Source organism: Pogona vitticeps, chromosome 12 (genome assembly GCF_051106095.1).
Source record: "Pogona vitticeps strain Pit_001003342236 chromosome 12, PviZW2.1, whole genome shotgun sequence".
Lineage (NCBI taxonomy): Eukaryota > Metazoa > Chordata > Lepidosauria > Squamata > Agamidae > Pogona > Pogona vitticeps.
In genome coordinates this window covers 10,364,470-10,385,910 of record NC_135794.1, presented here as the reverse complement: position 1 = coordinate 10,385,910, position 21,441 = coordinate 10,364,470, and the positions used below count along the sequence as shown (strand labels likewise).

The following is a 21,441-nucleotide window of genomic DNA, read 5'->3' as shown; positions in this document are numbered from 1 at the left end:
ACACCACAATTTAAGTGAGATATTAACAATCTGGAACATGTCTGGAGGATGGCAACCAAGATAGTAAAAAGGTCTGGAAACGAAACCACATAATGAACAGTTGAGAGAGCTGGGCATGTTTGCTTGCAAAAAAGAAGGCTGAAAAGTGATATGGCAGGCTTTGTATTTGAAAGGCTATCACTGGGAAGATGGAGCAAGCTTGTTTTCCTTAGGCTCCAGAGGCAATAGATCCAAATTACAAAAAAAAAAAAAAAGTACAAATTCTTAAACATTAGGAAAAACATATTGACAATAAGATCAGTTCTACAATGGAATGGACTCCCACAGAAGGTGGTGGACTCTCCCTTACTGGGAAAACGAATTGTGGAACTGATCTCATTGACAGGAGTGCTTTAGTTGTGGATTTCCTACTTTGTCAGGGTGCCATAATCCAAGACCGTTGGAGTCCCTTCCAATTCTACAGTGCTATGATTCAATTTCCAAGAACTCCATGTACCACGAAGCAGTGGCAAATTCGCAAGTGCACATCCTCAAAAGTCTCCCTCCCCAAACATGTGCAGAGTTCAAAAATACAGGCAACGGGGTCAGATGAAAAAAAAGGGAAAGGCAGATCTTTTGCAAAACTAATGACTGTTAATTGCCATTTATGACTCTTAATTGCCCATTCAAGATCAAACCACCTGCAAATGTTTTACACTAAAACAGGGACAATTTGCAGTTTCGTGCTATTCCTGGAAAAATCCACTTCTCTCCCAGTCACTGGGAGGACCACAAATAAGCACACAAGGAATAGGGACTCTGGCTGCATGGCAGATCATGCTGTAGCCTGTGCTACTCAGAAAGCCCCAGAATTTTGGCCCTAAGAGCCCTGGGTACCATTAGACCACATGCAGACACACCTGACTGGCTACCATCAACAAACTCTTCTCACTTATATCAAATTTCAGTCCTCCCAAATGTAAGATGGCATTGCAAACCAGATGTTGAGAGGTGACAGCTTCTTCATTCAAATTCCCTGTTAACATCAGCTCATTGATGCCTTTCACCTGAACTTTGTACGTGAGACAGGATGAGGCACATTTTACAATACATCATAGGTCTCAGAAGAAAAATGTGTCCTATCTCACTTCATTATCTTGCATTCACTGTGGGCAACTACAGGTTTAAAGAGTGTAAAACATGTTTGCTGTGGCTGTTACAACACCAGCTGAATCTCATTCATGCAGCAGTCCCCATTCTTGTGGTTCTAGGGTTGTGTGTTAAAGACAACAAAGGCACTGGTGATAATCCAAGAAATATATTGAATATCAAAGGCCTTCTCTCAATCAATTTTTCAGCAACTGCAGCAACTTTTTAGGAAAAAATTTAGCCACTTCATGCTCACTTACGATAGTTTATGACCTCCGCTACGCAGCCAAATTTGATCTTCTTTCTATCAAGCTCTCAGACAATTCCACTGTTAACAAATGGGATCCAGATGACAATGTCTGCAACGGTTCTGATTTTATGCAATGACTCATTAACTTCCTGATTAATTCGTGAAGCCATTCGTTTCTGGCTTTGAAAACTTTGCAGAAACGCCTCCCAACTTCCAGCCATTGTCTTCATCCAAGCCATTTGGGATTTAATGAGTGGATCTTGCCTGGCAACTTTTATGCAACTTTAACATTTTTTGGAAATTTGCTTCTTCAACATGCTTTTTGGCATTGTAAAATAGTGTGCCAGCTCTAAAAATACACGCAACATTCTACAATGACCAAGGATGGCAAAACTCCTGAGCAAATTGTATGCTTCCAGGCATAGCAGTGTATAATGCCTATCTATCTAGGGGAATGTCTTTCATCAGATGGAATTCAGGTTGCATTTCACATCATATATAATTCTGTTTTAAAAGACCTTCATGTACCCATATGGTCCCAAAGACTACATGGTCTTCTCAGTTCCTTTTCCTTCCCTCTGCAGTTAGTGTTGCTTTTCTTTCTCCCCCCACCCCCACAAAGAGAATATTTACATTTGACCTTCTAATAGAAGCCTTGCAGTAATTTTCCAAGTGGTGAAAAAGACATTCTTGAATTGAAAGTCTTCAGCAGCACTCATCTGAAGAAAGCCATTGGTCAGGCACCGCCATGGAAACTCACTGGCAGTATTCGTCACCAAAATGAATGGCTCAGTCCATCTCACTCTTGAATCACCTTGTTCAGAGGATTATCAAAACAAATAAATATTTGGCACTGTTTCTGTTGTTTCAGTAAAAGGTCAAATTATGGTGCCACGTCAAAAATGACAGCACATATTACTTTGTTTCTCCAGGATGAAACTGTGGGGTTATTTGTCTGAGACCATTCAGTAGGATAACAGAATGAGGTCTGCCACCGTATAATATTTTGATTATATAAGCAACCATATTAGTTTTTCTGGCATCTGGTCCTTTGCACTCTTCACCTTTCTGAATGTGTTCTTTAGAGGCTCTCTCTTCCTCCTTCACACCTTTACTACTTCAACTTGTACTTGGTTTTAAATCAAAACATGTTGCAATCAACCGTTGATGCCATTTAATTTTCAGGTTCTTCTGATGCAACAGTCCATGTGTCTCCACTTACATGGTTCAAAAGTTTCCTGGCACACTTTTTCAATGATCTTTCTGTTTGCAGTCCAACAGCTGGTGAAAGCCATCGAAGGACATCTGCATGAAGTTTGACATCCAGCCACTGCATGTTAAAAACTGCCCTCTTAAAAGCCATACTTAAACCGTGATTCCAAACACAGTTTTCCACGAGTGTCATGAAATCATGGTAGAATCACTGGGCAAGTACAACTTTCTGTGCCAGCGGTTTCAATGGTTTCCAAAACGGATAAATTAGGTCTACAACAGGGGAAGAGATGGAGCATGAATGTTTGCAGCAATGAGGCCCCATTTGCAAGCTTTTCTTTGCTTGGTTCAGAGTGCAAAGTGTTTGTTCACTGAAATCCAACAGCAGCATACTCCACTGTAATTTAATTCAACTTCACTGGTGGCAAAAAAACCAAAACTCCATTTCCTGTCTTATCCTTCCTCTCACCCCATAGCTCCATCACACAGGGTTATGTTTGTACACTCAGGGGTGGGAGAGAAAGCTTCCAGTTACTTTCTGCTCTTCTTGAAAGAGTATAAACTCCTTGAATTGACTCCTTGAATTAAGAGCAGTACAAGGACAAATATTGTGGTCCACTGGGTAAATTGCAGGTTATCTACTACCGGTACATGCCGTACGCTGCCGCCGCAGGCTGCTCCAAACTAATCCCAAAATGAGCCACACGAAGTAGGAGTGCCGCCTTGAAACTATTTATTTCGTCCCAAACCATTCCCTAAAGATCTATTTTTGCCCCATCCTTTCATCCACCACTGTTGTAAAAACACAAATTTCACCATCAAGTTTGCGCCAGTTGTTAACAATATTGACATACCAGTGCAAAGTCTGAAATCCATGTGCAAAGTCTGAAATTATACACTGACTTCCGAGAACACACATAAGCTTTAGGTTGAATAGCCCATAAGAAACACACTTAGACAGGACGCTAAATTGACTGAAGTACATTGTTTTTCTGAGCATCTTAGAAAACTGGCACAATAGGTTTTCCATAAGTTGTTTATTTTTGTTCTGTTTTAAAATGTAAACTTCTAATATTTGATCCAAAGATAATGCTGTTTTCATTTTGTAGTAGAGAAGAAAGTGTTCCATGCTAAAGTGTTCCTAATAATGAACATTACTTCCTATGTCGCAAAAACAAAACAACAAAAAGAACCCCACCAAAATAAATGTCTGAATACAACTTTATTAATGTAGTTTTGCATTAAAAAGTCTGATTTCCAAACCAATCTCATTTTTGTTTTTGGGAGTACTGTGTCAGGACCGCGCTCGACAGTGGCTAGAAGATATAGCATCTGGCTACTAGCCAGCCAGCCACAATTTGCTGACCTCATCAAGATATTCAAATCAAATGCAACTGTTTCCTCTTTGAGCCTATAAGGCACCCAGTTACAAGTCAACTTCTCCAGAATAAAATAATGGTATCACCAACATATTTGTTTTACTTTATTTTACTGTTAACCACCAATCAATTTTTTGCAACAGAACATAACTGTTTATGGCATAAGTATTCCCCATTACATTACACTTATATGCTTCTCTGTTCAATCTGCAGCAATCGGAGTGCCCTCTTGAAACAGCCTCTCAACAATCCGCTACAAAAATATATCTTAATTACTATTTTCCTAGCTCTCCTTGACCAATTTCCACTTCCCTGACACTACCAAAGTACCAACCAAATCTGGAACCAGGCAGCTTCTACAGGTGTAAATCACTATGTCTGCATTCTTGCCTGCTGAGTAGCTTATTATTCAAGAATGAAGGGAAGACAAGGATGGCGTTTTCAAGCCTCTCCCCAACTATCACAGGACTAGAGAAGCCAAGGCAGCAGAAATGCCCACAAGGGCTCTAGAGGTCCGGATGCTCTGGTCTGAAACCAGACAATTCAACTTCCCTCCTTCCCTGTGTTCTTAAACAGGCGAGAACGAGCCTTCTGGAGCTCCTTTAGGCAACCACTGCCTCTTTTGCCCTGCCTCCCTTCTTCCAGCTGGGGCAGAATGCAGGCCACCTGTCTTAGTGATCCATTCTACAGATGCTGTATTTTGTTGCCAAATTCCGTGTCTGTTCATGATTTGGGGAGTTCTTAACACCTAAAGTATTGCCAGTATACTTCCTGTATGGATACTTTGCTATCATTTCCAACTGGTTGAAATATAGGGTGGCCAGAATCCTATCGGCACTTTACACCTGTGTAAGGGAAATTACATAAGCCTCGGGGCAAACTGCCACTCATTCACAGGGTACTGGTTGTGTTTCCCAGGCACACATGTGCCCAGGAATGCAACCAACACCTCGTTAATGAGCTGCAAGTTCTCCCCGTGTCTTAAGACAATTCTTGTCATGCAAATGTTACATTGCCAACAGGATTCTAGCCAATGTATTTCATTTTACCTTACAGTGGATTCATCTGGCTATTACGACTCCAAAAACGTGGAGATTGAGAGTAAGGAAACTCCAACTCTCTTTGTGCCCCAGTAATGTCTGGTGGAAGGCCTGTTGTCCTCAAGAAGGCTTCAGTCTTCCTAAGGTAGGGCAGAACTGCCAGGCAGGGGCTGAACCCCCCCCCCTCCCAGGCTCCCCACACAGGTCAAAGGCACAAGAACGGCTGCAGCACTGCTGCTTTGCAAGCTCAAGCAAGGGGGAAATTGTGCTTGGCAGCTCACCCTAATCCCCAAGGCAGAAGTGATTAACTCAGCCAGAAGGGATTAGCAGCCAACAAGCAGTCACACCAGGGCACACACACACACACCCTCAACAGTGGCATCGTGCCCTCAAGACAGAGCACACTGGGGGGGGCTTTTTCTTTTTTAAAGTACTTACCAGGTACCACTGTTGAGGAAATTTAGGATCTGTGGGCTCCAGAAATACATCCCGTTTTGTCCTGCGTTTTGCCACCTGCTGTTCCAGCCAGTGCACCTGAGGCAGCAACGGGGAGAGGAGAGAGAGAGAGAGAAAGAGAGATGGAGACACAGGATGGAAGGTTGCCAGCCTCCTTCCCTCAAGGTTTAGACCCCAGAGCCCAGTCAAAGGTCAGGCTGGGCCAGCTGGGGAATTGGCAGGAGAAGGGGCAGGCTGAGGTGGGAACCGGCCAGTCAGGCCTCCATGAGTCCAGGTCAGGATGGGCCCAGCTTCCTACAATTCCACAGTGGCTCAGCCATTCCAAACCCCACAACAGGCTGTTACTAGCAGAAGGCCTGCCCCACAGCACACAATATACTGGTATTTATATTGTGTCTTTCTTTCCTGTCTCAAAACAGGTTGGGAAAAGAGATACAAATAAAAACACCAATGACTAGAATGTTAGGACACAAAATATTAAGAGTCAATAGAATTAAAAGCCGTTAAAAGCACAAAGAGAAGCATGGGGCTCCAGGACTCTGGCTCAGGGCGGTGTGGCAGAGGGCACAGCTCAGAGGGGCCCTGGCCCACAGCAGCTGGCACAGGGGTTCCCAGGAACGTCTGCGCAAGAGGGCAAGACGACCGTGAATACAGATATCCTGAAAGCCAGGCTCTTTGTGGGCAGGAAACTAGGCCCAAGAGCCGGGGAGTCCCTGGGACCTCTTCCTCCAGCCTCCAAAACGAGACAAAGTGGTTCAGAAGCAGCCTCACGCCTGCCAGAACAGATGGCAGAACCATCTGCGACATAGAAAGTCAAGTAAAACCTTTCCTGAGGCAGGGGCTGCCCATTGCAGGACCCTCCAATGAAGCCCTCCTAGAAAAGTGTTTGAAACCTGAGGCATCGGGCAGTTTGGATCAACCCAGCCTGACCAGACAGGCACTCAGGTCCTCACCTGCCCGGCCACCCAAAGACAACAGCAACTCCGTTTCGGACCTCCTGAGAACCCCTTCCCCCCCCCCCCACACACAGGCAGCTGAAGGGGATAGTGGGTAGGGATCGCCTGCACTCACCTGCGGCTCCCTCTTCAAGGCGGTGTGCCAGGAACGGTGGGGTGAGAGAGAGCGCTTCGCCACTGCCCGGTGGGAGAAGAGGTAATAATCTCCAATGACCTAAGTGGGAGAGACCAAAAAGCCTCAATAAAGTCCACACTGGTTCCAGCAGCAAATTTCCCTGCCCATCCCAGGAGTGGGGGCTCTGTTCTCTGGTGGCAGGTAGAATCCTGGGGGCGGTGGGGGGGGGGAGGGAATCTCTGACCCAAGTGCTTCTCCCTTCCCCTTCCTCTGCCCAACAGCTGGCCCCTTCTTATTCCTCCATCTCCCCAGGCACCACCTCAGCTGAGATTCTAAGGCAACTCTAATCTAAATCCCTAATCTTTAAAGAAATAACCCCCCCCCGGAAGAAATATCATCTCCCAGAAGTGAACAGGAGCACCTTAAATAACCTCGTGGTTGTTAAGAAATGGAAGTGGGTAGTGGGGGGTTTACAGGCCAATTGGTCTCTGCTGAGATGGCACAAACTGCCCCTCTCCCTCACCTGAAGGACCGACCCAGCAGCCACTGTCCCTACCTGACCCTCGCCCCCCAAGGACAGTCTCTAGGCTGGTGTGGGGAGCCTTTTCCCCTTCGAGGGCTCCACTGTCTTGGAGAGAGTTTATCTAGCACAGGGTGCACAAAGAGGGAGGAAGTGCCACCCCCCTTCTCCTTTCCTACTTGCCCTTCTTCCTGTCCACTCTCACCTGTGGCCATCTCTAAGCTATTTAACCTAAAAGAAAGCTGAACAAGGGAAGCCAGGACGAAATGTTATGCACGGGGGGGGGGGGAGCAAAAGAGGGGGGCTCTCCCACAGGCAAGACACAGGCAGTTGGACGTATGCTTCTGCTTGCCCTCCCACCGCCGACAACCACGGTGCTCCACCTAGGAGGTGGGAGATACAAAACAGGCCCGAGCATGACCTCATGGGACCCCTGCCTACTCCTCAGCTCCTGCCCCACATTAAGTGGGACTATGCAAGGGCACATACGGTTAGAGGGGGAAAGTTAGCCAGCCCCAGCATCTGCCAGCAAGAGAGAGCCTCGTTCCCCCAGATGCAAATGATCTACCTGTTCAAAAGAGGCCGATAACCTAGACCCTGCTCCTCCAGGTGGACTCTTCCCCCCCCCCCGGCGCCAGACTCTTAGCCTCATTTCACTCCCATCCCTGTTCAGGGGTTCTGCAAGAGCCAACAGGTGCCAATGGTACATCCCCCCCCCACTTCCAGAGCTGAGATCCAGCGATTCAGAGCAGCAGTAACGTGTGCGCGTGCGTGCAGAAAACACCTGCATAGATGAAAAAGCCCAACCTCCACAACACAAATAATCTACACAGTGGGGCTCCCTCCAGGGAGCACAAACCCACTGACACCTCCGCTGCTGATGTGGCCACCATCCCCGTGCCTGCTGCCAACCAAGCTCCTTAGGCACTGATCCTGCGTCAACACGGGGCAGCTGAGACCTTGTGCTTATGCCCGCATGGTTACTCTCCAGATAAGCACAGCGCCCACATTTCACTGCCAAGATAAGCACCTGCTGGAACAGGGAGTGATGACCAGTCACCACAACAAAGGGGGGGCGGTCCTCCTCTCCCCCCTTGGGGCAAGAATAACAGAGGAGCAAAGTGTCCCGACTCTAGCTTGATGTGGTCCCCTTGAGTGCCATAAAGGGGCAACTGTCGTCCCTGGAGGCCATGCAAACGCCACCCGTAAGGAGAGGCCTGCAGAGCTCCACGAATCGCCATAAAGCAAGCAAAAGTCCTCTTCAACAGGGGAGAGAGACAAAACAATCCCCAAACGTTGGGCCAGAGTCGTCGAGAGGAAACTCCCGGCGGCCTCTCCTTCCGAGCAATGCTTTCCACGGAACGCTTCCGACCCCTCTGGGCCTTTGCGGTGTGACTCCCCTGTGCTGTTCAAGAGGAAAAGGAACAGAAGGAGCCATGCCGGGGGGGGCGGGAAGCTACCCCTCCCTCCCGCCCACTCCCATCTGTGGCCTGGCAAGGCTCTTCCTACCGGCCGCTGTTTCACAGAAATGGCAGAAGGACACAGGGGTCCTCTGAAACCAGCAGCGCTACCTTCTCTCCCCTTTCCTAGGCATGTGCAGAGGTTGTTCCACCCGGCTCTGTTTCTCCCCCCCCGTGCGCCCCCGTTCTCTGAGACACGCCAGGCCAGTGCTTGGGTGACCCTCTGCACAGGGGGAAAGCACGCACTCACCGGACCCAGGTTCCTGAACCCATGCTTCCTGGCCATCCGCTCAGCTTCCTGCGGCCCTGCAGGCACCAGCACCGCCCAGGTGTTGGTGTAGACGTGCTGGCCGAGCACCTCTCTGCCCAGGAGGGCCAGGCAGGCCACCGTCAGCGTGCACCAGAAAAGCAGCAGGGGCCGTCTCAGATCCATGAAAGCCAGAGAGGAAGGAGTCCACGGAGCACCTTTAAAGGAGGCACTCGCTCTGCCCAGCAAGGCCCCAGTCAGTCCGAGGGAGCATAGGGGTGGCGGTGCTCAGGTGGACCAGAAAGCGTGGAAGCCTCCGGGCTGAAGATAACTCCTGCACAGCAGCAGCACCACCTAAGGACAGAAGGGGAAAAATTAGCCAGCTCATTGGCACATCCACGCAAAAAGCAAAGGCACGGGCCCGCAAGGAGCCCCTCGACACTGCCACACGTCTACGGCCTCAGAGATGTGCCAGAGCCCAGGCAACTGCCCTATGGGTCACCCTCCTAGCTCTTCCACCCAGCCGACCACCCTAAGGCCCCCTCCGGGCCAATCTCCTTTCTGCAGGAAGCGCTCCACGGTAAAGGCAAGAGAGGCCCAGCAGAAGCCCACAGGCGGAAGAAGGAACCGGAGTCCTTCTGCCATTCACTTCGACCTGGACGGTCTTGTGACAAAGACATGGCAGCAGGACGCTCACGGATGGGACGGGCCAGTCTTTGCAGCCCAAGAGGCCCTTCATTCCCACTCACCGGGCTGTTAAAACACATGCATCCCTTGGGAAATTTCTCTTTGGGATGGGGCTCAGGTCTATGATGGTGAAGAAAGATAAAATGAAGCAGGCAACAAGAAGCCCACTTTGGGAAACAGGCTGCTTGCCAGCATTCCTCACAAATTATCCCTCCTGTCACATAATTCTGCCCTGAATCATCTGCCTCTGGCCACATCCTGCACATCGGCAAAAGCGGTCACCCTTTTCCCATCTCCTCCGCCGAGGCTGCTCTGCTGTCTTCTGCATCCTCCTGGTAGACGCAGCCCCCCACATCCCCACATGGACATTCCTAGGAGGGCTGGATCAAGGGTGCCTGAGAAACATACTTGCTGGATGGATCATATGGAAGTGTGTGTATGTGCGCACGCACACATGGGTGCATGTGCATGCATATATACAAAAGGGCTGAAAGAACTGTTTGCCTCTGGGAATTCCAAGTCCAACACCATAACATGCAGCAAATGTGGGACCCAAGCCCTCAGCTGTTGCTTGAAAAGGGGTCAGAGTGGGAACGTTAGACTTTGGAACAGAATCTGAAGAATCGATTACAGCTCTTCCTGCCTGGCCACTGTTTACTCTCCTCCTTCTCCCCCCTGCCCCAAAAGTTCTTCCTGATTTCTGTCAGCAAAAATTTGCCAAAGTTCTTGCCGACAGAAATCAGAAGCCAACTCAAATCAGACCGTCTCTCAACTGTCCGACACTATCATTTCGACTGTCTGCAATCGCCTTCCAGAATCGCAAGCTGAGAAGGCGCTTTCCCTTACCTCCTACCAAAGGGCTTTTTCAATGAGATACTGCCAGGGTCTCTAAGGCCGAGGCAGCCTCGGGAAGGTAAAGCAAGTGGGTCTGCCTAAGGCCAAGCTACTTCAGACCCTCCCTGAGGGCTGAGGAATACAGACATCAAAAGGAGAACAGGAGTGCACCCACCCACCCACGTCATCCCTTGGCTTCACAATCCTGTATGCTCCCAGAAACAGCTACAGGATTTCAAAGGTGGGGGACAGCACCAGCCAAACCTGCTTTGCAACAACCAAAAACCTGGCAGATCAGACCTGAGGTGTGTGAATAAGCTCTCAGCCTCCCTCTCCCTCGACACGCTCATTAGCTGCCTACATAGACTCCAGATACCTTTTTGGGAGCCCAAGCGGAGGCAACAGAAGCAGCTCTTGAACTTCAAGCATCAGGATTCTGAAATGCCATAAAGGCTAGGGAGTGGCCCATCTATTTACTGCCTCTGGTTGAAAAATGAGAGGAATGTTTTTCCCCCAGTCCAGGTCACAAGTCTCATAGAGCAGATGCACATTCATACGGGGCTGAAGGAGACAGACTCTTCTTACACACAGGCAAAAGCTTAAGCTGAGCACGGGTGCATAAAAGCACCGCTCGCAGCAATTCATCTCATGGCTGAGGCAGTCCCAGCACTGCTTGTGGAGCTGATCAGACCCCACTCTGTCCTGCATACTCCTTGGCTAATCAGGGGACACAGCACTGGGACAAGGCTGGCCAAAACGTTGTGTCCGACATTTTGGGTCTAAGAAGCACATTAGGGAGGATCTTCATGAGCCTCTGCCTCTCCCTTGCCCTGCACACAGCCTTGTCACCCCTTAAACACAGCCCCAGCAGGGCATCGGAGGCAGCCCACGGCTTCCAAGGGGCAGCGACACCAGCATGTAAGTCGGGGACATGTCCCTCGTAGAGTAACTGGGCCTCAAAGACAGCCTACTGCTGCTCCGTATTTTAAACACCTTTTAGGAACACACTCGGCTTCAGGAAGCACTCTGCTGAAGATCCATAGTCCAGGCCTGAACCATCGTTCAGCCTCTGTTTTGGACAACACTCACAACTTCTTCTGGTCTGTTCAGGAAGTATTTCTTTTCACAAGGCTAGGAGTCCTGCCCCACTTGGTCCTACAACAATGCAAACAACAACAACAAAACAAACAAACAAGTGGGGGAGATTCACCCTTGCTCTACCTCCAGGGTAGCTTTTCCAAAAGGCAGGTCCCCTAAAGTCCCTCTGTGGGTCATTGCTGAGTTGCCAAGATTTGATCGATCCCTACCTGGTGCCCCCTCGGGCTGATTTCCCTTTAATCAGTCTTAGAGGTAGGGGCAGGACCAAGCAAACCAACGGGGGGGGGGGGGGGGCAGATTCTCTGATGCCTTCCTAAAAAGCACAGGAAACAAAGCCAGCCGCTCCTTTCCATTCTGCCTAGGATGACCATATTCATGTATTAGAAGCCCTGTTTTACAGTAGCAGAGAAAAGGCTCACCTACTCTCCACTCACCAAACCGCAACCAGGAGAGACCCCAAGTGGCATCTCTCTGCCAGGGGGAGTGCCTATATCTCTTGGTTTCCACCCACTTGATTTCTCAAACACTGGATTTATTTTGATCCCGGAAGCTCAGAGGTTCTTGGATGAGGCCCAGTTCAGCAGAGGCTGGCAAGGACTCTTAACAGCAGGGGAGGCCTTCAGGAAGTGCTTCTCTCTCCCCCCCCCCCGCCCCGCAGGTCCAAGAGGGAGCCCTCCCGGGGAGGGGGGCATCCTCGTCTTATTCGGCCGCTTCCCCGCTCCCTTTCCCGGGAGGGCAAGCTCTCTTCCCCAAGGCCCGCTTCGGAGGTCACACGAACACCTCTCGCCCGGCCTCTTCCCCCCTGCCTTGCGGGCGCCCGTCCCGTCTCAGAGGAAGGGGGTCTCCAGGCCCGGGACAGGAGCCCCGAAGGGCAGCCTGCCAACCGCCTCGCCCCCAACCTGGCAGCCCCCCCTCCCAGGGGCGAGCTCCCCCCCCCCAAAGGCCGGCAGCGGCAGCGGCGAACCGAGCAGGGGGGTCCGGGGCCGCCGCGCTCACCGCGCCCCCTTCCTCCCGGCCCAGCCGCCCCACACACAGCCCGGGACAGGACGGGACGGGACGGGGCGGTCCGACGGCTCGCCCAGGCCTGTCTGGAAAGCCGCGTGAGTCACTCCGCCTTCGCCGCGGGGACTCTGGCTTAAGACCCGAACCAGATGGCCGCGGCGGCGGCGGCGGCGAGAGCGGACCAGGCGGGTCGGCGGCGGGGAAAGGGCGACGCTGCGTCCGCCCACGCAGGCAGGCAGGCAGGCAGGCAGGGGAGCGCCTTCCGGGGGGCCCAGCCGGCGAAGGGCGGCCCACGAGCGCCACGCACGGCGAGGGCACCGCCAGGAGGAGAGCCCGCCAGGGGCTGCGCCTCCTCCCCGGCCCCGGGTCTCTCTCGCGCGCCCTGTGGGGGCAGGCGGGGGGCGCACCTGGGGATCCCGCAGCGCCCGGCCACCGGCGGCAACGCCAAGCCTCCCCCCCTCCAGCGGCCCTCCTACCTTCTGCCCCCGAGAAGAAGCGCCGGGCTGCTCGCTCGCCGTCCCGTCCCGTCCCTTCCCCGCCCCGAGCGGGCGATCCTCGGCTGCGTGCGGCGCTCTCGGTGCCCACCGGCCCCTTTATGGGCGGCCGCGGCGGCGGCGGCGGCGGAGCAGCAGCAGCAGCAGCGTCATCTCGACGGGAGGGGAGAACCGGGAAGCCCAGCCCGAAGGAGCCCCCGCCCCGCAGGCGGCGGCAGCGGCGGCGGCGGCGCGCACTTGTTTACTCGCCAGCTGCCTGCCGCAGGAGGAGCGGGCGCGACGGACGGAGGAGGAGGAGGAGGAGGGCGGCCTCTTGCTCGGCGGGCGGCGGCAGCAGCACCAGCACCAGCGCCGCCTCCGCCTCCTCGCGCTCGCAGGCCCGCCCGCCCTGCCTGCCTTGCCTGCCTTGCCTGCCTTGCCCGCCTGGCTGCCGCGGGGCCCCGAGAGCGCAGCGTCGGCAGGGCGGGCGCCTCTGGATGCCGTCACTCCCGGCTGCAGCCGCGCCCGGGAGAGGCGGGTCTGCCCGCGCCGCTCGCACGCGCCGGGCCAGGAGGAGGAGGAGGAGGAAGGCCTTCCGCCCCGCTCAAGGCCCCGTCCCAGGGTCTCCAAGGAGCCCGCCCGGCTCTCGAAAGTGCCCGCCGGACTCCCAGGCCCCGGTGGCCTCCTCCTCCTCCTCCGGCCGTGGGCTCTCGGGACGGCGGTGTGGAGAGGTGGAGGTTTCCCCGTGGCCCTCCCGCCTGGTCCTTCTCACGCCGCCGGGCCTCCTTGTCCACTCCGAGGTCCGGCACCGCGTCCCCCCGTTAGGCGCCCCGAGCGGGCCTGACGAACCAGCGGGCGCCGGAGGGGAGCGTGGCAGAGCCGACGCCCGGTGGCCCAGAGGCTCGCGGGCGGCGCTAGCAAAAAAGCCCGAAAGAGCCAACACCGGTCTGCCGTTGCCTCCCGGGGCCTCGGAGGGCCTTCCCGGTGTCCTCGCAAGGATCGGGGACCACCACCGCCCATCATTCTGCACTGCACACACACACACGCATTGGATGCGAGCCTGTCGGGCGCACACCCGGACCGACCGACCATCTGGCTAGCTAGCCCTGTGTCTGAGTAACTTTGGACTAGACCGGACTCCAGCCTTGGAACACCAAAGCTTGCCCCCTGTTTTTCCTCCATAGATTCTGGTCTTCCAGCTGTTTTGGACTGCAGCTCCCACACTTCCTTCTCACTGACCTCACTGGACTCTTTGGAAGCTCAAATCAGCTGGAGGACCAAAGCCTATAAGGAATCAACCTTTGTAACTTCTCAGTGATCCAGTAAATGTTTGCATTTGTTAAAGTGTAGATGGTCCAAACCTCAAAAACAGGGCTTTTGGTGTGTGCACACAAGCAGCTTTGCCTTGCAACCCCAGCAGGATTTTCAAGATGTATGAAATGTTCAAGGAGTTGTTGACCTTTGCCACAGCCCAGTCAGTTTCCATGATGGAACAGAGATTTTAACCCAGGTCCTAATCCATCATTCTGTCCACTATATCATGCTGGTTCTCAAAGACAGACTGAAACAACTTTATCATATTTCTAAGTGGGTGTACCATGAATGAGTGATAATAACCCTTTGAGGCCCACAAGAATTTAATGCAGTCACAACTGTTCGTCATCATCTAGTCTTTTAGTCGTGTCCGACTCTTCGTGACCCCATGGACCAGAGAACGCCAGGCCCTCCTATCTTCGTCACAACTGTTACTGTTGCACAAATACTCTTTACTTCAGATGAGACTTACAAATAAGGTCCAAACTGCATTTCGCGACACTCCAAGCCATGGGATATGTCCTTGGTGAGACGCCTCGGCATTGCATGCAAGCCAAATCATGGAGAGTCGCTTATTTAAAACATAGACACGTGTGCACACACCGTTTGCAACAGAAAAAGTAGTTTGAAAACTAACTTTTTATCCAGGTACCTAAAAACTTCAGCTCCTTATTACAGAAGTTGCTGATTCAGCTCTGTGGGGGAGATGACAGGAAACGAGAAACCAATATCCTCCTCAGGTGGTTGCTTTCCCCTAAATCAGAGAGTGCTGCAGGGATATATGCATGTGCTCCTTCCTTTGGGCAGGGTGAGGGGCTCCTTCCTTTGTCTGCTCTGGGAGAACATCCCCTCTCTTGACTCTACAGGGACTGTGGCCTGAAAAGTCTGCAGCCCTCCTAGGTGGCCCAGAAAGAAACCTCTTGCATAACTGGCTTCTTTTTGCCTCCCTGCCCCGTTGCTTCCTCTGCTGCCTGTTTTGGCTTAGAAACCAAGCTAAAGTCCTCGGCAGCTGGACTTGAACTCCCCTGGGCCGCTCCTGTGTCTTCTTTGGTTCGCCTTCATGGCAGCCGGGAACCCTGCAAGCGCTTTCTTTGGAAGTGTGTAGTGGCCATGAACCATGAGGCTCAGTGCGTTCTTCTGCTGAAGATCTCAGACTCTGAGCAGCTAGCCGTGTGTGTCTCTTTCAGACAGCCTGTCCGGCCCCAAGGCTTTCTAGGCGGATGGGATTCCAGGCAAAATCTTGAATCTGGCTTGGAGGCAGACCGGAAATGTTTGAGTTGCTGCAGGGCTGTCTGATCTCATGAAGTACCTACCACCCACCCACCCGTCAGTGGAGCAAAAGAGAGTGCCAGGAATCAAGCACAGGCCAGAAGGAAAGTCAGGGAGAGTTGTTTCAGGGGAGGTCAGAATTGGTGTGGGGAGCAGAATGGAGGTCAGCTGATGTGGCGAAATGTAAGACCCAACTGATGGAAGTGACTGGCAGGTGGCCTCCCTCGCAAAGAATGGCAGCCTAGAGCCACGCCTGAGAAAAGTCAGTGTGAAGTCCCGAATTTTTCTGGGAAGGACCACCCCCTAAACAAACGCAGAGTTGACACCCGGGGGCTGTAAAATAGACAGGAAAGGAAATGGGTTGTTGATTTCACACCAACAGAAAAATATGTCCCAGATTTAAGAAGGTGTCATGATGCAAAGAAGGCTTTCTGTCTGCAGAGAATGAAAGAATCTCCCACCGGCTGCCTTATTGGTAAGACTCCCAATATGTGCTTCTCGCATAAAACTCATGAAAGGCAAAGTTGGCTGTCCTAGCTACAAGAAAAATCTCCAGATCCATAGTAGTACAGTCCCCTGATTAGGCCAAACCAAAGAGCACAAAATGTGTGTGAGCTTTTAAGGTCTCTAGAGTTCTTCGCCCATCAGGTTGTCATAAAAGGCAGATGGAGGGGTTGGGGGGGGAGGCGGGGGACCCACTTGCTGTTTGTGGTGTCTTCAATGAGTTGACTCACAGAACGCAACCAGAGGCATATCCAAATGACCAGTTAGCTCTTTCTCCTCTTCTTCCTGGCTCTGGACAGTGACTGGCCACAGCAGAGTCATGAGCAAGACACAGGGGTAAGAGCTGCTCCTTTGTTCTCCCACTTCTGGCCTGGTGTCTGCTTGTTCAAGGTCTTTAGAACTGATGTGGTTTCTGAACATTTGTGTATGTATTTGTGCCCAATTAAAATAGGCTGGGGGATGCCTGACCCTCCAGATAGGGTTGGATGGCGACTGCCAGCATCTCTCTTTCATTGTTGCTGCCAAGGGCTGCTCAGGCTGACAACCCCAAGAGCACCTGGAGGGCTGCATTTGCCCTCCACTGTTTTAACAAACCCTGCCTAAAAACGCCACCACAATAGTTTATTTGGGGGAAGTGTCTGGCCATATATATGTATATGGAACAACATGACCGGTTCAAGATGATCCTTTACTGGATGGGTGAATAGTCTTACCTGGTAGAAGGCAGTTTGTCACCTTGAACTGACCATGGTGTTCCAAGAACTTGGGCGTTGCTTTATTCATTTCACCTGGTATCCAACCCTTTACCTGGAGATACTGGGGGTTAACTCTCAGATCTTCTACATCAATGCAAGCAACTGACTTCAATTTCCACCCTTTGCAATAGTGTAAATATGAACAGATGGAAGTTATTGCCTCATAAGAGTTGCTGTTTTGGGTGTCGCTCCTTCCTGAGGATTACTAGCATTGCTGTCCTCTTGCTCGATGTGTGTCTTCCAGCTTTTGTCAGGGGTGGATTCAGAAATTGGAGCTGTGTAGGTACAACCCAGTGGCCCAGCATGGCTTTTATTTCAGAACCTACGAAGTCAAAGAGGATGGAGATGGGGGAGGGGGGGAAGGGACACCATGGAATACAGCTTGCCAGATTCCAGGAGAGGGTCTATGTGAGCTTCTCACAGTGCACAGGAAATCAAGCAAGTGCCTTTGGTGTCACTGAAAGAAACTGCAAGCTGGCAGGAAATGATCACCCTGATAATTCAGTTCTCTAGAATAACCAGAATTAACGTCACTTTTTGCTACTGGAAATTACCGAGATCTGATTATTGGTTCTGATAAACCAAATTCTGGTTGAAGGTAGTTTTCCAAAAAAAAGACAGAAGTATCTTCTGGCAAAAGTCACACAAAGCACCTCAGTGTATTCTTAGTCCTCTCCTGGTAAGGCTCTTTCTGAAGCTGGCATCCGATCGCCTTGGAAAAAAGGAGCAGCCCTTGAAGAAGTCCTGCATATTCTCAGTTTTGGTGGTTACAGCCCTCAGTAGCCAGGACGGTGGGCCTGCAAGGAAGAGGGCTCAGACAGGCCGATGCCACCTGGTTAAGGAGCCCCCGGCAGCCTATCCACAAATGCCACACTGAACCCCACAGAGCAGGCGTAGTCAGGACACTTCAGGTGATTGTTCCTTTCTGTGGAATTGGGAGGTTTGGGCTAGCCACAATCGTGGTCACCCTGAGTATTGATGAAGTCAGAAAGCCAGTGGCGCCTTGAGAGTTTTCTTGTCTGAACCGTTGACACCGATGGGGAATGATGATACAAGATAGCAGAGGAAAACACATGAAGGCCATCACAGGCTAAGATGCCCTCTGAGTCCATCTGGTCATGATTCTTTAAGATCTAGCACTTCATAGACGGCCAGCCTTTCTTCCCATAATAGACAGGCCCCTCTCACTTGGTCAACAAAGGCTCTCACACCTTAGGCTCCCTATGATGAAACCGGCAGAAAGAAAGATAAGACAATACTGTAGCTGTCCACAGTATCTGTGGGAGGATAAACTGTTATGTACTGTGTGGCACTGACTTCTTGTCTGACCAGGTCAGCATCTTATCACCTTGATAAGATAAGCTATTCGTAGAACAATAGGTTTGTAAATAAAGCCTGCAATATGTGGTTTTTTCCCCTGTACTCACAGCTCCCAATAAGGTGACATGAGATCCTTGAAATAGTATACAGATGTGTTTAATACAGTAAATTTCCCATACAATACACATCACTCCCTGGACTTCTGTGTTGGCTATGACACATTCAATACCACGTCCAAAACCAGCTGTAACTAGATCAAAATGGAACTTCACAAATATTGTTCATTATGTCTTTCATAACTATCAGTTCTGCTACTAATTACCAAAACTGGCCAGTTTGGTTATTTTATAGACTTGGACGACTGGCAAACCAGAGATACAAGCCTGGAAGGCATTAGAATGCCTCTTTCCATGCAAGGATGCATAACACAGCAATAGTGCCAATTAGAATAGAAATAGAATAGGATGCACACAGTTGCACTTTTAGCAGTGTTACAATATGCAGACATTCAAAGAGCAACATGAACACCCTAGATTCCAAAGATCAACATTCAAACTTTTAAAAATCATTTCGTAATCAAATCTCTTCATGGTATGAAGTGGTTTACTCAAACTTGCTGATTGAAACAGAGATTCAGATTAGGTTCCTCTGGTTTAGGCCATTCTTATCCATATCTCCAAAGGTGAAATTTGAAATCTACCACATCGGAGCGGATTCTGCATCCCTCATTTTGGAACTTGCTTTAAACAAAGAATTTTGCCCATACATTTGTACATCTAGCCTTGGATTTCGGAGTGTGTGTGTGTGTGTGTGTGTGTGTGTGTTTTGTTTGCACTGCTCTTTAACACCCAGCTTGATGAAGGTTCATATGGAGTTAAAAGCTGGCATGTGAGATTGTAGAGGTTTAATTAATGTACCACCCACCCTTCTCTTGAGATAATATATGAAGACGGCTTTTTTCTTCTTTTGCTCCTAAACCGTTACCTTGCACATTGCAAACAACGCTTACGTGTTCATTTTAGCTTCTCTGTATCCTGTGGGCTGGGCTCATATTAGATGACATAAAGGCAAAACCATATAATTAAGGTGGCAGGCTGGAACAGAGCTTTTACACAACAAAGTGGCTGGCAAGCTCTCTGTGGGGATTTATTTTATTTTATTTCCATACTGCCCCTTTAGTGGAAACACTACTCTGGGTGATTTACAAATGAAAACTCCACATGATCCCATAAAATAATATCAGTTTGGTGGTACATCTGTCTAGATCTAAAATTCATACCAAAAAAAAAAGAGAACTCAAGAAAAGAAAATATTAACAGTATCTGGGGGAGAAGTTACTGAGGCAGTTTTATATAATTCTGTCTTCACTAATTTCCTGACTATCAGGAGGGAAGGATCCTGGCATACCTCAGTTGGAAGGTTATTCATAAGTCTGGGGGGATGGAATACCACCAAGAAGGCCCGATTCCTTGTTGTTGCCTTTTTGGCCTCTCTTGGTGTGCCCTGTGTTAGCAACATGGGTTGAGGGGAGCGGGTGAAACGGGTAGCTGATTTCTGAGACCAATATTCTGACAAGTATCGAGGTCCTAAACTGTTAAAGGCTTCATAGGTCATAACCAGTACCCTGAATTACGCATGGAAACTGACAGGAAGCCAATTAAGGCGAGTCAAGACTGGGGATGTATGATCGAATTTGCTAGTCCCAGAAAATCAGTCTGGGACTAGTAAATGACACAAGCCATGTCATTTGTGGTTCACGGTGGGGATTACACAAATCACTTCAGGGAACTGGTTCCCATTTTAACTTCTTCAGCTATTGGTATAAGCACATAGTAACAACAATTTCTGGCATAACAATACTTTGCTTGGCCATTTTTTTTACCAGTTGTCACCTGTGACCAGTTTATGGTCATCTCCTCAGAAAACACCTCAGAACAGGCTTCCATTCCTCCACTTCTCCCAGAGTTAATAGCAACAGAAAGGGGAGTGTTTGCAAGCATCACATGTGAACAGAGCGATGGCAAACATGGGATTCTAAGACAAAACACTTTCAAATCACCTGTGGTGATGCCACATGGTTTATATTGCATGTAAGCATGTATTGGTATGCATGGTGAAGGACAGGGTTTTGACTGGCAGTCATAAATTGGCTATGTACCAGGTGCCGTTGCTGTCATGGGGATTAGGGGATCCTTGTCTATGACAATATGGCTGCCATGTTTTGGACCCACGTTTCTGAGTCCAAGAGAGAAGACACCATGAAGTAGTTAATAGCTGGGCTGAGTGTATCTGTTTTCTGCAGAGAAGCTGTGGAAATATAGTGCCTTGTATGTTTTAATTGGAACCTGTATAAAACCAAAAATTTATACAGACATATAAAGAACCAATTCTGTAGAATGTATGAGAAAAGAGAGAATGTATAAGGAAAGAGGCAAGGTTGTGTCATGGAAATAACATACATAGTGTGTGTGTGTGTTCTTATCCTTCAGAAAAGGGCAGTATAAATTCAGGCCTTAGCTGTGACAGCATTTAAACAGTAGTGGAAAAGAAACACTGGTTTTTGTAAACGGAATATTCTAGGGCAGTGGCTGCCAATCTTGGGTCCCCAGATGTTCTTGCCATTACAACTCCCAGAAATCGTGGCCAGCACAGCTGGTGGTGAAGGATTCTGGGAGTTTTAGTCCAAGAACATCTGGGGGCCCAAAGTTGGGAACTACTGTTCTAGGGAAAGAAGTGCTTGTTGCAAGTTAAGTGGCAAACTTAGTGAAGGGGTCTGTTGGTGGCTGTGGTTTGCTGGTGGCATGCACTAGGGTGGGCAATTAATTTCTATAGGGGGGCAAAGGAAAAATTAGAACTGTGTCTGGGGGCCGAACCAACTTTACTTAAAAATAAAATGAAACAGTGGTGTTATGATTGTTTTTATTTTAAACTTGTTAATCTTCACAAATACTAAAGGGGTTTTTGTGGTATGTTAAAGATAAGCAACTGATCAACTTTAGACAAAAAGCTATAAATGGTTTTGATGTTCAAAACTGTCCGCGGGCTAGACAGGAGCGGCTTGCAGGCCATATGTAGCCCTCGGGCCGCAGTTTGCCCAGGTCTGCACTAGATAGAGGAAAGTAGGGGTGGGTCACACCAGATCTATCACATCCATCGAAAGCCAGTTTGATAACCATTTTTCTGCAAACATTTCATGAATACATCATATGGAAAAGTCCTTGTTGTTGTTTAGTCGTTTAGTCATCTCTGACTCTTCATGACCCCACGAACCAAAAACTCGCCAGGCCTTCCTGTCTTCCACTGCCTCCTGGAGTTGGGTCAAATTCACGTTGGTAGCTTCGGTGACCTTGTCCAACCATCTCGTCCTCTGTCGTCCCCTTCTCCTCTTTATCCTACTTCTCACCTACTCTCCTTGCTTGTTA

General features: G+C 50.0%; 1 protein-coding gene across 2 annotated transcripts in view; it reads right to left on the bottom strand.

Annotated features, from left to right (window-relative positions):
- The window catches only part of FURIN (furin, paired basic amino acid cleaving enzyme), a 28,763-nt gene extending 15,471 nt beyond the window's left edge, over window positions 1-13,292 (bottom strand). Inside the window, exons 1-4 of one of the 2 annotated variants that reach the window (XM_072982269.2) lie at window positions 12,861-13,292; window positions 8,767-9,117; window positions 6,537-6,635; window positions 5,448-5,543 (exon numbers count right to left, since the gene is read on the bottom strand). In XM_072982269.2, coding sequence (XP_072838370.1) covers window positions 5,448-5,543; window positions 6,537-6,635; window positions 8,767-8,949 — 378 coding nt within the window. In that variant the 5' untranslated portion in view covers window positions 8,950-9,117; window positions 12,861-13,292. Of the gene's footprint in view, window positions 1-5,447; window positions 5,544-6,536; window positions 6,636-8,766; window positions 9,118-11,801; window positions 12,259-12,860 lie in introns of those variants that run through there. The other variant, XM_072982270.2, reaches the window with a different exon arrangement.
- Window positions 13,293-21,441: the final 8,149 nt, after the last annotated feature.